At 42.2% G+C, this 15,741-nt stretch overlaps 1 protein-coding gene across 1 annotated transcript; it reads left to right on the top strand.

Annotated features, from left to right (window-relative positions):
• The first annotated feature begins 3,810 nt into the window (after positions 1 to 3,810).
• Positions 3,811 to 11,343, top strand: dusp4 (dual specificity phosphatase 4). Its single transcript, XM_070924595.1, has 4 exons — positions 3,811 to 4,180; positions 5,671 to 5,798; positions 7,976 to 8,195; positions 10,896 to 11,343. Exons 1-4 carry the CDS (start codon positions 3,811 to 3,813, stop codon positions 11,282 to 11,284), a joined length of 1,107 nt encoding a protein of 368 aa, XP_070780696.1. The 3' UTR covers positions 11,285 to 11,343.
• Positions 11,344 to 15,741: the final 4,398 nt, after the last annotated feature.

Genomic DNA, 15,741 nt, shown 5'->3' with positions numbered 1-15,741 from the left:
CACATACTGATGCAAAGTCCTGGCCATTGGGAGCAATGTGAGTGTGCTGCTCAGGGACACTTCAACATATGGACAGGAGGAGCTGGGGATCAAACCCCCAACCGTGTGATGGGCGGCCGCTCTACCTGCTGAGCCACAGCTGTAAATTGCTCCTTGCTGTCGTCACCTTGTCATCAGTCTGTGTGCGGTATTCATCTTGTTGTCTGCTGTCACTTTGCTATGTGGCTTTTTTTTTTTCTGTTGCCTGCTTGCATGTGTGATGTAAGTGATGCTTCTGTGTTGCACGTTTTTAGTTAGTACCTGACAATTTGCATAATGACGTCCTGTATAGTCCTTTTTTATTTTTGCTCAGCATGCTTAACTGTTGTTGGGGGGCTATGTAACATCTGTCTATGGACTACACATGAAGATACATTACTGTAATATGCACTAAATATAAAAACTGACAACACTGTAGAGAGAGGATGAAAGAGTTCAACAGAAGAGACAGAGCGAGGGACTAGAGAGAAGAAAATGGAGTAAAAAAGGAGGACGAGTACGAGAGATATTTACCAACGCTGACGTGTGCAGAGCTCATATACAAAATATCCTCTCTCTCTCTGTCTCTCTCTCTCTCTCTCTCTCTCGTCCACTGTATTGACGGATGACAGCATGCAGGCGAGAGATGTGAGGGGATGAATGGATGGACAGGGGAGAGCAAAGGGAGGGAGGGATGACATCAGTGCAGAGTCTGTTTCCGGCCAATCCCCTCGCAGCCCCCCGCCTGCTGTCTCCACCCTCCCACACCTCTCCCTTGTTGCTACGGCAGCAGCGCCATCCCGCCTGTGCGAGGCATTGTTTGGGGTTGGTAGTAATGCGGTGTGGTGTGTATGGTTGTGTGTGTGTGTGTGTGTGTGTGTGTTAATATGGGACACTAAAGGCTGCAATCCAGCACAAGTAATCACCTCTATTTTCTTAATCAATCATCCTTTCCCCCCCTCTCCTCCTCTCCCACTTTGTCATCCCTCGTCTCTTCCTCCTCTTCATCCCTGTTGTGCCCGTCGCTGTCTCGTCTTCCATCTTCCATCTCACCTCTCCGTCTTAACGTTCAAGGTCCTTTCATTCATGATTTATTTTTGCTGCAGTGCTTCTGTCAACTACTCGCACTTCATGTTCACACGCAGCAAACACAGAATACACATACACACACATCACACCTCATAGTGTCCCAATTCAGAATTTTTTTTCTGCAATGGAGTCACTTTTTTTCCATGTGATTTGGGCAATGTGGATATATCACACAAAATCTGATCCAGAGGCGTGTGAATCTACAGACAAATAACAAATTAAAAGAAAAAGCTGAATAAATTAGTGGACAATCAACAAATACGTGTGCTTTGATGGGAATGCTTTGAATCATACTGTGGCATTTGCAGTCACCAGGAAGGGAAGGTCTAATGAAAGATGCTATTGAGGTCTGGGAAATGTAGGATCCAGTGTTTTTGGAGTTTGACCCATGCTAGGGACAAACAGTCAGGATATCTCAATTTCTGTTACATCAATTATGACCTATGTTTTTTAAATCTGTCTCTTGCAAGTGCCCCAACTTTATAGATGATTTATAAATGGCTGGAGTTCCCCATTAAAACTGAAGACAGATACCACATCCAATTGTGTTTTAACAACATATTTTCACGGCTGGTAACTCCAGGTCATATTTATCCTACGAAAATCAAAACATTTTGTATTTAATTTTACAAAAAATGAAAAAAAAATTATGTTATGCAAAAAGTGACTGCTTCCCACAAATGTGTATTGTTCCCTTCTAACCATGTGAGCTGGCTGCCACATTTCTTGTTTTGAGGTTTGGCTTTTGCTTACTGAGTCGAGACAGTCTCATTTGTTTTACCATGTCAGACAGAAAACATGACATAAACCCTACCAATTTCCTTTGCGTTCAAGCTGGGAGGAAACAAGCAGCTTCTGATACCGATCGTCTGCTTACAAGCGTGATTTCAACACTGCTGTCAGCTTATACTTGTATTACATGAGTTACATCTTGGAATATTCATTAAAAATAAATCAGGGCTGTGAACAAAAGCTTAACAAACATCCATCCAGATCCATATGCCCATGTACTGCCTACTCAAACACACAGACACACGTTTTCCCACATAAACCCATTCATAATAAACCTAATGATCAGCTATCTGTTCATCCGTCTGCCTATTTTTCAGCCAGTCTGTTTGTGTCAGGGTGTCTGCGTTTTCCTCTCATCCGCTGCCACGCTGCTCTCTTTCCTCTCGTAACCATGGAAATGAGATCAACATGCAAATACCTGAGCAGGCTTGCTAAGGCTGTGGGATAGAAGATGCAAATTGTGTTTCCGCTCGTAGGATTACACACCCACACACACAGATGCACACTCAGACGTATACAAACGCACACACAAACGTTCGTGCGCGCACATACGTAAGCACACCCACCTGCAGTCCAGCACGTCTCTCAGCACATTACACCACAAACTGAAAGTAGACTGAAATTATATATAGAGAATGAGAAATGAGAATTAAATCAAATACAGTTTAAGTAATTTAATAAGTAAGATAATATGAAATATTCCCATTAAAACTTAACATTCAAATCATTTCATTTTTTGCACTTAATATAAATAACATGTAAAATGTATCAAATTGAAGTGATGTGACCGTAAAGCTTCATTAGTTGATTTTTGGCCACTAGGGGGCAGAAAAACATCAAAACAAGCTGATGGCTAATGCCATCTTATAAAGTTGCTTAAAAAGTTAGCAAACAGCTGCCTACTTTTGCATTCAGGGGAAACAAAGCAACATTAGCATTCATTTGCAGTTGTATTTTTGGCCAAATGCGAAACACAAGTTAAATATTCACTGTTCTTTCGGCTCTGTGTTTATCTCCAACAACCCTGAGAAAAATATTGCTGTTTGTCTTTCTTCACAAGCTAGCTTTGCTAAATTTCTGTCTGCCTTTTTGTGCTGGGCAAGTAGCATATGACAGTTATGACTTCATGACAGTTTATTTTGCTGGAAATGGGAGCGGTGAGACCGAATATACAGTATATTTGTGGCTTAAAACAAACTAAAAGCTAAAAGAGGCTAAACTGCTCCACATAGCCTAGCTACCAAGTTGTGTTTTAATTCTCAGTGATATCAGCAACCTATGTACAAGCAATCTTTTCACAGTCTTTTTTTATTATAAAAAATATTTATGAGTGCAGGGTGAAATATAACATAAGTCCGAAGCTAACAGGATATAACACTGGGCTGTGGTTTTTAAGGCTGCTCATTTTAAATCCATCATAAGAAACTATCATTCAAACGTGGTCTTGAGCTGGTCAGGGCATGGCGAGTGCCAAAACTCCTCTGTTCGCCTCATGGAGTCCAATCTCCATCCCCATCGGCTCTCGTTTCATTGATGTCTGTCGTTTTTTATGAATGAACGGCAGAGGAGGAAAGGGGACGGGAAACTGGACGCGTTGTGATAGGCTGCTATCCGTTGACGTCACCTCCGCCGTGACGCGATGCACCCATTCATAAAAAAAAAAAAAGGAAAAAAGAGAAACAACCCTGAGGAGGAACACTCAGAGAGGGAGAGGGAGAAAGAAAGAGGTGACCGGACTGAGCGTAAAGAGTAGCGCGGTTACAATGCACGGGATGAGGCGCTAAGGGAGTCCACCGCAGGATCCGTGTGCCTTCTCCTTGTTTTGGAGGGCGGTGGGGGCTCAGAGAGAGAGACAGAGAGACGGAGATAAGCGACAGTGAAGCATACACACGCAGACTGAAACGACGTGCGATGGAGGACCTGGGCGAGATGGACTGCCCGGTGGTGAAGCGTCTCCTAAAGGACGACAGCGCCAAGTGCCTGCTGCTGGACTGCCGCTCCTTCCTCGCCTTCAGCGCGGGGCACATCCGCGGCGCCGTCAACGCCCGCTGCAACACTATCGTCCGCCGCAGGGCCAAGGGCTCCGCGCTGAGCCTGGACCAGATACTGGCCGGGGACGAGGAGGTCCGGGGCCGCCTCCGCTCCGGGATGTACTCCGCCGTGGTGCTATACGACGAGAGGACGCAGGACTCCGACGCTGTGAAGGAGGACAGCATTCTGACTCTGGTGCTCAACGCGCTGTGCAGGGACTCCGCCGGCACACAGATGTACCTGCTCAAAGGTGAATATATGCTTCATCATCACACTCAATGTGGTCATTACATGTCAGGATTTACCCTCAATGGGTCCATGGAAGCATTTCATTTAATGTTAGTGATGAATGGCTGTTTATTCTTTACCTTTAAAATAGGGTAATAAAGAGGTATAAAAAATATAAATGACAAGTCCCATAGATTCCCATGATGCTGTTGTAATAATGGCAACGCACATTTTACGTTTATTTCATTCTTCATACAGCCTTTAAATGGGGCAGTAACAACCTACAATACAATTTCTTAGTCACAAGAGGTGAGTTTCTTCTTAGATAAGCCTTTTTATTAGTCAAAAAATGATGTATAATGAAAATAATAATGACAAACGCACACTTACTTGGAAGATTATACTGTTTATGTTAATGATAATGTCCATTTAATCTTATTAAGGCTTTAAATTAGAGTCAATAATAATAATAGCTCCACCTGTCATTAATAGTCTAGTTTAATGGATATGCCACCAGCTGGGGCATTGCTCATTTTATTATTAAAGCAACATAATATTATCATTATTATTATTATTATTCATTGCCTCCATAAAGATACTGAATATTGTTTTAGTAGCTTCCCATTAGCATATAAACCAGATATATCCTGCTAACTGTGCCTGCTCTCTTTCTATCCACTGGTGTACAATTTTTTATTTTTTTTTATTTTTTACAATACACACACTCACTCAGTCACTCACGGCTACACACACATTCACACACAGACCAATGGCCGTGAGCTGAGTGAATGAGGTAATGCTGATGCGTAGAAGCCACCTCAAACCGGAGGGACTTGCAGGACACACATGATCCTCTCAGAGACAGTCCACTCCGGGTAAATCACCGATGGGTGGCTGTAAAATCAAAAATCAACACTCGATATACCCACCAGGCTATATTTAGACTGCAGGAAATCTGAAAGCCAGAGCTGCTGCAAGCTGCAAAGCTGTGGCGCATTCTTTTTTTTTTGTGCATCCTAATGACGCAGGCGCCTTGAAGCACAGGAGTGTATGTATGTAGCTTATAAACATGACATTTTCCCAGTTAATCTTATTTGATCCCTGAGGTGCACAGAACGGTGGTCAGCCTGCAGGCATATAGAAAAAAGCAAAAAGCAAAGGGATGATGAAATTGTTTTCAAATCCACGGCAGTAGACACAGGACGGAGTAGGTCAGGGGTCGGTTCAAATAAATAAATAAAGCCTGGTGCAGATTGTGCTGGGATGTTAATGTGGGTTGCCATGCCTTTTTTTGTCGTCAACTATGCTTATGTGGTGTTTTATGCGCACACAAAAAAACTCTCTATTTCTGTAATGCTCCTGAAGGATCTTCTAGTCTTTCTGTGGTCCCCCGTAGTGGCTGAATCTCTCATGCTTTACTATAAGATTGTTTCTATTTCACTATAGTCCTTTTCCTACAGCAAAGCACTGCATTTGATGCATCACATTTAATCACGACGTCTCTTTCTCCAGGTGGCTACGACAGGTTTTTCACTGAGTATCCAGAGTATTGTTTAAAGACCAAATCCTTACCAGCCCTCACCAGCCAGTCCAGCATCGACTCTGCCTGCTCGTCTTGTGGGACGCCACACCATGACCAGGTAAGACACGACTGTGCTGCCAGTGTCAGCCTGATGTGTAAGCTGCTACTGAGTGTGTGCGGCTGCTTGTTAAGTCTAAGTGTTTTCATTCAGAAATGTGAAAAATAATCACAAATGCCTGCCACAAGACCAAAAAGCAATGTCTTTAACATGCTTGCTTAGTCAGACTAAAAGTATTCAGTTTATAATAATATGCAGCAAAATTGGAATTTATTAACGTCACGTCAGTCAACATCAGTCAGTTTTTTATTTTGTAAAAGTCTTGAGCTGCCATGTGCAAACACTGGAGGTTATTTGCCTTGCTACTCAGCTGTTGTTCACTTTCCCACGTTCTTTCAGCCGCATTTCCATATCCTGTCTTAGTATTCAAAGCAGTGAAAGTGTAGTTACAAACTTGTCTCTGCAGTCTGAAGGCCATGCTAGAAAAGCTTAATGCTAAGATTAAGCTTTTCTGAAAATCCTCTTTTTGTTTAAATTAGTTATTTGTCTTTTGATAGGCTGCACTGGAGGTCTTAGTTCACCATTGATTCACCTCTGCGTCACTTCCTGTGACCCGGGAGGCCTCGCTTTTGTTGGTTAGCGATCGGCTGCTTGAGCCTGCAGATTTTATGCAATGTTCACAGTCACATGTGGTGTGGGTGTGATTCCCCTGGAACGCATGAGGAGAGAGATGCACACAATCCAGCCTCTGTGTGTTTTCTAAGAAAAATGCTTGATAGTCTCGGCCACACTGTCAGGTGGGGTTTTTTCTTGCTTTTTTTATTCTAGGAATGCTGTAGCTTCCTGTTGTAGCATAGAAATGATGGACTGGGTGGAATAGCCAGTTGGGTATCCCACTCACTATTTTCCTCCACTCCCACCCCCCACCCTCCTCACATTACATCTCTTAGCAGTATTGATCATTTCCTGACGCTGTGTCAGTACCGAGGTCGTCAGCGGCAGTGACATAAACAGACAGAGCCCTCGTCAATAAGTCTCACTACCGGTATAGACCCGCCAAACCGGCTGACCCCTCAGATCCAATACTTCCACTCTTACATTAGAATATACTTTGACATATGTTTCAAAATAATCAAAAACTGGATTGGTACATATAAACATCAGGATACAGTTCCTCTTTATGTAGTATAGACGAGAATATTTTATAAATATATGGCATGTAATGTGTTCAAAAGATGCTACAGTACATCAGATAAGACACAGCTTGCTTGCACAAATACTCGTGGAAGACAACCCAACATTTTGTATTAATCATGAAAACCTACTTTTTTTGCGTAATGCTTTTGATTGTAAAGGGTGACAGCAGTGTTGGTGAAGGTCTGGTGTAGGCTTAGGCATTTAAATATTACGTAAGCAAAACACAACAAAACCGGAAAGAACAAACACATATTCACATGTTTATGTTCAGGAAGATACTTCCTTTTTCCAGGAAATGTGACAAACCTTCATGTCCTCAGTCAGTGCTATGTTAAGTACATCACTTACACTGCAGCAGCTGCAAACACATGTTTATTGAGTAGAACTGACTTTCTGAGGAAATGTTGCTGTGGAGTATATTTTTCTCAGAAGATCTGTGTTTTTTTCCACTGATGAAGTGTGATCACAGAAAGTACGAGGTGTCCTGGTGAACGTAAATCACTGAGATAAATCTGCTGTACTCATCAATGAATCGACAACATGCCGCTTGCATTGAATTCTATGGTTCGAGCATGAAACATCGGACAGCCCCTACAGCGAGCAGAGATGTGTCTCCATATGGGGAAATAACTTGGCTTGAAACAAACGGCCCGTATCGAGTGACCCTGCATTAATCACACAGATAATAAGCTACCCCTGTCTGATGATAAGCGTGGCTAATGTGATTAAAAGAAATATTCAAGCGAGGTCACACTTATACTGAAGACATCTGGTCTGTGGCCTCTGCTGCACACTGAGACAGTGGATTCTTTGTGTTATCATGTAAGCTGTTTTTCATTTAAGTAAATTGCGTCCAACATGGCTCTAAGTTAAGTCGGGTCAGGAGATGTTTCTGCGTGTAATGACTCAATGAACTGACTGACTGAATGATTGAATTATGAACAAACTGCCTTGGAACAGAAAATCTGTCTCTCTTCACTGCTGATTTATAAAGAAATAATTAATTAATCATCCCCCCCCCCCATCTGTCTTTCGTCCAGGGCGGCCCAGTTGAGATCCTCCCGTTCCTCTACCTTGGCAGCGCCCTCCACGCCTCAAAGAAAGAGGTCTTGGACGCCATAGGAATCTCTGCCTTGCTGAACGTGTCCGCCGACTGTCCCAACCACTTCGAGGGGGCGTACCAGTACAAATGTATTCCTGTGGAGGACAACCATAAAGAAGACATCAGCTGCTGGTTCCTGGAGGCCATTGAGTTCATAGGTCAGTGAGTAAGTGTGTGAAGTGTGTGTGTGTGTGTGTGTGTGTGTGTGGTATCTCAGCAGAACAAATGCATTCTCATGGTGGATAACCACAAATATAATGAGCTTCCTTCAGGCTACAGCATGTTTTGTGCTTTGTGCGATTCGTTTTTAGGTCACATATTAAAAGATTTAATGTTAGTTAAGTTCATTAATTTTGGAATGTTTTTATGTAAGCTGTAACAGTGTCTGCAGGTACACGGTAAAGGGTAAAGACCTTTTTGAATATTAATGACTAGATAATATGTAAGGCTGCAACTAACGATTATTTTCATTACCGATTAATCTGCTGATTATTTTTATTTATTTAATCAGAAAAATGTCCATCAAAATTTCCTAGAGCCCAAGGTGATAATATCACATGTCTTGTTTTGTCCAGCAACAGCTAAAACCCAAAGATATTCAATTTACTCTAATGTAAGATGAGGAAAAGCAGCAAATTCTAACATTTGAGTTGAAAGTTGAAACCGTAGATTATCAAAATAAATTAATTTTCTAAACATATGTTTACTTGAACTGAGTCTAACTCATGGAATATCTTTATCATTGCTTGCTGATAACTAAACAAGCCCTCTTCTTTAATCCCAAACTGACTATAAATGTAAAGCACATCATTTCTTGTCTAAAGTCTGAGAATTCTTCCCAGAAAAGAACTACAATGGAAAAGCTTTCATGCTCCAGGTACACTGTGCATATAGAGCAGGCAGATGATGACAAATCACACATTTATTCGTTGGAATCTGTCGCCAATTATTATTTCCAAGTAGCCCTTTATCACACGCATTTCAGCAGACTTTGCAGAGGCAGAAAACAAAAGAAAATCCTACCGAAATCTAATCAATCCAGTGCAGAAAAAAACCATGTAATACAATCAGGGAAGAGACAGAGGAGAGAATTTGCAAATATTCCAATCAATCATTTCTCTGCAGCGTGATTCCTTATTTGTGTTTGTGTATATAATATATGCAAGATTTGCTTTTGTTTTGCATATCCACGCTGTGCGGAGACATTGTATGTGTGTGTGTGTGTGTGTGTGTGTGTGTGTGTGTGTGTGTGTGTGTGGTTTCTGTGTTGTGACTGTATGTTTGTGTGTGTGTACTCTGGTGTGTGTGTGTGTGTAGGTGCTGGTATGCGTCATAGTTAGCTGCTATGGGACCAGAGTCTGACTCATCCACTGTTACCGGGTGAACAGAGTTACCTGAAATCTGTCTGTGTGTGTGTGTGTGTGTGAAAGACAGTTTGAGAGAGACAAAATGTAGACATCTGAAAAGCAGAGCAAGACACAAAGAATGAGGGATGGGGTTGTTGGCAATCAAGCGTCTGTGCATTTTGAGAAACGCCAGTAAATATTCCAGAGAGGTCATGGAGTGCACTGGATTCCGTTTTTATATTCAAACAGCAGCGTGGCCAGCAGTGGTGGAACATTAGATTAAATTAATCAACATGAAAAAACAATAAATGAAGTGCCTCAATTATCTTCTTCATGTTCTGTGCCTCCAATTTCCTGCGAGTCGCCACACATGCTCCGGGACATTGACATGCCTGTGCGACGAATCATTCAAACTGAGCTTGTTGGGGAAATTGAGTTACTGTAAACGCTTTAATCAAACTTATTACCTAAATCTGGTTATGCACAGTAACGAAGTAATGGCATGCGTCTAAACATACTGAAGGAGGCAGAGACAGAAATAGGACAGGGGAGGAAGTGTGAAAGAGGCTGATGACTCAAATTTTTGCACTTGCGTGTTTCAGTTAAATGTGATTTGCTGCTTTCTCACTTTGAGGTTAGTTACCGGTTTGACTGCATGGGGTGGGGAAATGAAAGAGGAAAAGCGTCACTGTACATCTGTGGTGGTTAGAATACTTGGTGGCTGTAAAGAAGAAAAAAAAAGAAAGAAAAGAAAAACTCTCTGTGCTCTTTGAACAGAAGAAGAAAGAGCTAAACATAAGCTTCAGTCCAGCATTCATTTTGTTCTGTTTGACTTTGCAAACATCAGGAACTCGCCATCGACTTCTCCCTTCTTTACACCGCAGTGCTGTTCAAGCTCAAATGGGTCCTTTTTCACCTTAAAGAAACTAACTGATGGAAAAGCTCATCCTCAAATGAAATGCTACAAACATGCTTAGTGCCCTTGCTTCGAGATAAAATGAACAGGAAAACATGCAGTTCAGTTCACTTTAGCAGGAAACCACCATGGAAAAAAAATGATAGCAACAAAACAAAAACAAGACTTAGAGTCTACAGCCACGCTAGCTGCTCTGCAAGGGTAACCTCATAGAAAACCTCATACTGCTCAGTAGCAGGAGTTATGTTTACCATGTTCTCCGTCTTGGTTTAGCGTGTTACCATGCTAACATATGCTAATTAGCAAGTACAGCTGAGGCTGATGGGAATGTAATTTGTTTTGCAGGCATTTGGTCAAAAACAGAAGTATTGGACAAATACAAATAATTGGCCAGAGGCTGGCGCTACAGGATACGTTATGGGATCACTAGTTCTTACAAGTCATCCTGCTGGGGGCACGAATGTCTGTACCAAATTTCATGGCAATCCATCCAATAGTGATATTTCAGTCTGGAGATTTTTAGTAGTAGCCTATAAAAACTGAATTATATTTATTGTCCATAGAAACCTCTGACCTCTGACCCCCTCTCTCCTCAGATTCAGTACGGGACTCCAGTGGCCGAGTGCTAGTCCATTGTCAAGCAGGCATCTCCCGCTCCGCCACCATCTGCCTGGCCTACCTGATGAAGAGGAAGCGGGTGCGTCTGGACGAAGCCTTCGAGTTTGTGCGCCGGCGTCGCAGCATCATCTCCCCCAATTTCAGCTTCATGGGGCAGCTGCTGCAGTTCGAGTCGCAGCTCCTCGCCACCTCGTGCGCCGCCGAAGCGGCCGCTACGGCGAGCCCGCTGCTCGGACCCAAGTCCTCGACGACCACCACCTCCACGTCGGCCACGCCCACCTCTCCGTTCATTTTCAACTTCCCGGTTTCTGTGGTGAACCCCGCCTACCTACACCACAGCCAGATCACGACCTCCCCCGGCTGCTGATGGATAGCCAATCACAGCCTTTCCCCCTGAAAAACTAACTGAGCACAGACTGGGCTGTCATTGGCTGGAAGAGCTGTCAGAATGAACATGCTTCCAGGGCGGGGAGGTGAGAAGCGTCACGGTGCCTGATTCAAAACTCAAAGACTTTTTAAAGTTCAGAAACCAGCCAACGCTCCTTCCATTTTAACACGAGATTTATTCAGATTGACCAAAAATGAACTGGCTTTCACAACTTATTTCAGCGAACGAGTTCAGAGTTCAGAGTGTTGGACTGACGTGTACCGAAGATACACCCTCTTCCCTGAACACCACAACAACAACATGCACAGAGACACACTGACACACAAACACTGACACAGGGAGCAGCGAACACATTCTCTCTCTCTCTGCCTCATACACACACACACACACACACACACACACACATTCATGACTACCAACTGAATAAGCTCAGTATGAAGACAGGGTCTGTTGCTATGGAGACAACAGGTCTTTAGGAGAGAAGATGGACACAGGAAGGAAGGAGGAATTTTAAGCACCCGCTCTTTCCCCTTTGGGTGTCCCTCCTGTTGCCAGACAAAAGAGATGGACGGAAAAAAGAGGGGAGGAGACGGTGATAGAAAGCAGGAGCCTCTTCAGTGACAGGTGCTCTGCCGGTGATCCGACCGGAGCTTCCTGTCTTTCATACGTCCTCTTCCTCTCTCTGCCCCCCCCCATACACACACACACACACACACACACCTTCCTCTCCTCTCATCTCCTTTTCATCCTTTTATATTCCTTCCCTCCTCTTCCTCTCATCTCTGCCTCTCATCTTCACCCCCCTCCGCCCGCCCCCTCGTCTGCTCCTCCTCACTGAAGAGGCTAAATAAATAAAATAAGATGCCAAATAAAGGCCAGGGCCTTCATAAATGGACCGGGAAACCCCACTGCAGGCCCCTGATACACACTGCAGGAAACCCCTTCTGCTATATCACAAAAAATATAAGTTGTTTTGGATGAAAGGGCTGAAAGGAAAAGCCCAGAGAGAATGACGTCATCACAAAAAATTAGTTGAGCATGTGTTGCCTCTGGGACATTTTGTGACGACGTCGTCTTTTCCTGGATTTTCCTTTTAGATCAGAGGGCAAATTTTTCCCACAATGTCAAAAGAGCAAAAACTCCTCTCTTCATCTCTACTTTCGCACACTTGCAGATGGACGCAAACACACAGTATACTGTATCTGAGGAGGTGTGAGTCCATATTAGGCGTCAGACTAATGGCGATCTTTCAGGCTGACAAAACTTTAAAAACTAGATATATTTAAAGCGATGTTTGAAGTGTGCTTTGACATTTTGAATTTGAGCAAATTGGAGAAATTTTAGGAGCAATATTTCCTCCGATGTTTTCACAGATCCACCTACCAAACATGGGTGTTTTACACTCTGCTTACCAAACATCAGGGACTGTCCATGCTAAAAAAAAGGAGTGATGGAGAAAAAGAGAGGAACACTTTTGACCTTGGGGCCATAATCCAATAACCGGAACTTGTCCTTATAATTCAGTTCATTCAGTGTATATCAGAGTCCTGACGCACACAAGTGTACAACACGAGCATAACCCTTCTCTGTTTTTGAAGGTTGTCCACATCTCTCTCCTTGAAGCACCTTGAAGTCATGCAATACTGTACTTACAATCCGTTCAAGGAAAACAACCACAGCAATGAAGTTTTAGGGCGTTTCATAATATCACAATTTGAGACAATGTTTGTATTGCTTCTGCTTTTGATTGGGCTGAGCTCTACACTCCGTGCTAGACATCCAAAGGCACAAAGTCCAACCACTTTTATACCCGGGTCCTGATGTACACACAGACAGATATACAAGCACACACACACACACACACACAGGGTTTCAAAGAAAACAAACCCTTTTCTGTTTTTGAAGATTGTGGGCACCTATCTCTGTAGCACTTTGAAGTGATGCAATACTGTATTTATAATTTATGATTGATTTGTACATCATGGTGATGGTAGACTGACTAGACATTTTGTCCATGTAGAGAGAGACAGAGAGCGAGAAAAGAAAAGAGAGCCAATCAGTGAAAAACGCAATACTTTGTACACATCTGTGTGGTCTGTCTGTCCGTCAGCCTGTCTGCCTCTCTGTGTTAGTCCATCTGACTCGACTGCCCTCTCTGTCTGGTCAATGCTGTTTACCCATCATGGCAATATCAATCCTCCACTTGGACATTTATATATATATAAAAAAAAAAAAACTTTCCCTGAATTTTATTGTGGAATGAATGATCTGTGCATTTATTTATTACTGAAGATCCACTGTTGAATAAACAATGTTCTTAATTAAGTTGTATGTGCTTTCTTTGCATGATGGTGTGTGAAACTGAATAGATACACACAATCTGATAAAAGGCTATCATATGAAAATTAAGACTGAATAGTATAGTTGTGCTGATTCACACAGATGTAGAACAATAGATACAATAGATAATGCAGGTTTAGCGAATGCGAGCTCAAGAAAAGAAAAACGTCATCATCGAATGACTCATCTAATCACAGATTTATTTCCACATAATAGTGTCGAAGCAAGTAGAGGGGGATTTTTATTTAAGTTCATACAACTTTCCAATCAATTAATCACACTTTGCTTCGAAAGTTGTCCAAAATAATGTGAGGCCAGAGGTCAAAGACAAACTGCAGCATGTCAAATACAGTGAAGGTGATGCAATAACAGTAACATGTTACAAGAAAACCAAAATACACAAGTACTACAACTGGTGTTCTAATCTCCACAGCCATATGCAGGCACCTCTCTAATTGTGCTTTACATTACTTGGAATTAGCTTTTTTGTCCAAGTATGTGTACACATACAAGGAATTTGAATATGGTTTAAATTGTTTCCAGTGTTAGACACGAAATTTCCATGAAAAGGACAAACAACAATAACATGACTGGTAGAAATAAATATAGAACTCTTATGTACATACCAGTAGGTGAAAATTATAGATGCATATACAAATATATATTCATGTGAAATAAATAAAATCTATATAAAAGCTCAAACAATTGTTTTTAAATGTGATTAAATTTGAAATCAATGAACAGCATGTGTATTCTTTGTCATTTAAAATAAAAGGAACTCCTTTGTTTGGGAACTCATGCGGATGTTTTTTATTCCACCATTCAGAGAAAGGAACGTTATCTCGGTGCGCCATCTAGTGGTGAGATTATTTAATTGTCCTATGTCAGATGACGACAGCCACAAAACGTTGAGCTAAGCACTGGAGAGTTTCATGATACTTACCCGGTGGTCCATAGGGGGGCCTTTGCCACTGTGACAGCACGTTGGGATGTCGTCGTGGCCCTCCTGAAAAAATGCAGGATCTCACGAACTAACGCAAGCCAACTGACTTACTATCCAAAATACCTATTATTGTCATTTTAATAAAAAGTTTTAATAATTTTCCAATCTCCTTATAGGTTTCCATTGACTTTCCTCAACCCTCAGCCCTGTTAAGTCACAGGTTGAATGCTTTAAAAGAATAAACAACTTTATGCCCCACAACTTGTCTGCAGTTTAACACTGGCAAAACTGAAAGTTCTTCATCTTGGTGCCTCTGCAGCAGGAAAAATGTTGTTGTAAAGCCTCTCTCCCAGAAAATGTCGTACGGGTCAGAAATCTGAGCCACCTAGTATCATCCTAAAATTATAAGAAACTTATTCATGTCTCAGGCACATACATATATTTACCTATTATTGGCAATACTCTCCTCACTGGTCTACCTGACCGCTGACTATAATTAAATGAAAATGCTGCTGCCACAGTCATTACAAGAAAGCACATCCGTTTTATCAAATCTCTGCAGTGATTAGTCTCAGAATTGAGTACAACGTCTGAATTCTTCTACCTGGCCTTGCTCCTATGGCACCTCTCTGACTTGCTTGTCCAGTATGAACCTATAAGGTCATCTGTCATCATGGACACTGTGGTTGTTCCAAGGTTTAAATATAGCATTATATTTGCTTTGTTTTGTTGTGTGTGTTTTTAATTGGCCTATTTTTTGTTTGTACACAATGTATATATACAGTATATTTGTTTTTCTGTAAGGCTTGTTTTCCCCCCGAATACAATGTGCTTTAGTATATGAAGTCTTGCTTGCTTGCTTTCAGCAGACGAGTGAAACAGCGCCCTCCGGTGTTTAACGGCTGGTACTGCGCAAGTGAATCCAAGGTGATATCCGTTGATTGGTAATTAAAGTAACTGGCGTCAAACAATCAGATACGGTCGCCGCCATTGCCTGCGAGACACTGTAAATATACAAGACGGTGTAATTGTGAAGCCAGCCGCACTTTTGCCAATCTCCAAATAACTGTAGACAATTAGTTATGTAAATAAACAACCAAGAAACTTAGCAAGTTTTCCACTTTCTGCAAGCGTTACTAGCTAGCAGTGATGG

Source organism: Enoplosus armatus, chromosome 18, assembly GCF_043641665.1.
Source record: "Enoplosus armatus isolate fEnoArm2 chromosome 18, fEnoArm2.hap1, whole genome shotgun sequence".
In the NCBI taxonomy this organism is placed as follows: Eukaryota; Metazoa; Chordata; class Actinopteri; order Centrarchiformes; family Enoplosidae; genus Enoplosus; species Enoplosus armatus.
The sequence above is the reverse complement of the archived record's forward strand: the minus strand, read 5'-3'. Positions and strand labels throughout refer to the sequence as shown.

Excerpts from the sequence above, each read along its gene's own strand:
- dusp4 (XM_070924595.1), top strand. The coding sequence starts at position 3,811 with ATGGAGGACCTGGGCGAGATGGACTGCCCGGTGGTGAAGCGTCTCCTA. Across the intron at positions 4,181-5,670 it reads ACAGATGTACCTGCTCAAAG|GTGGCTACGACAGGTTTTTC; the intron begins GTGAATATATGC and ends CTCTTTCTCCAG. Across the intron at positions 5,799-7,975 it reads GGACGCCACACCATGACCAG|GGCGGCCCAGTTGAGATCCT; the intron begins GTAAGACACGAC and ends TCTTTCGTCCAG.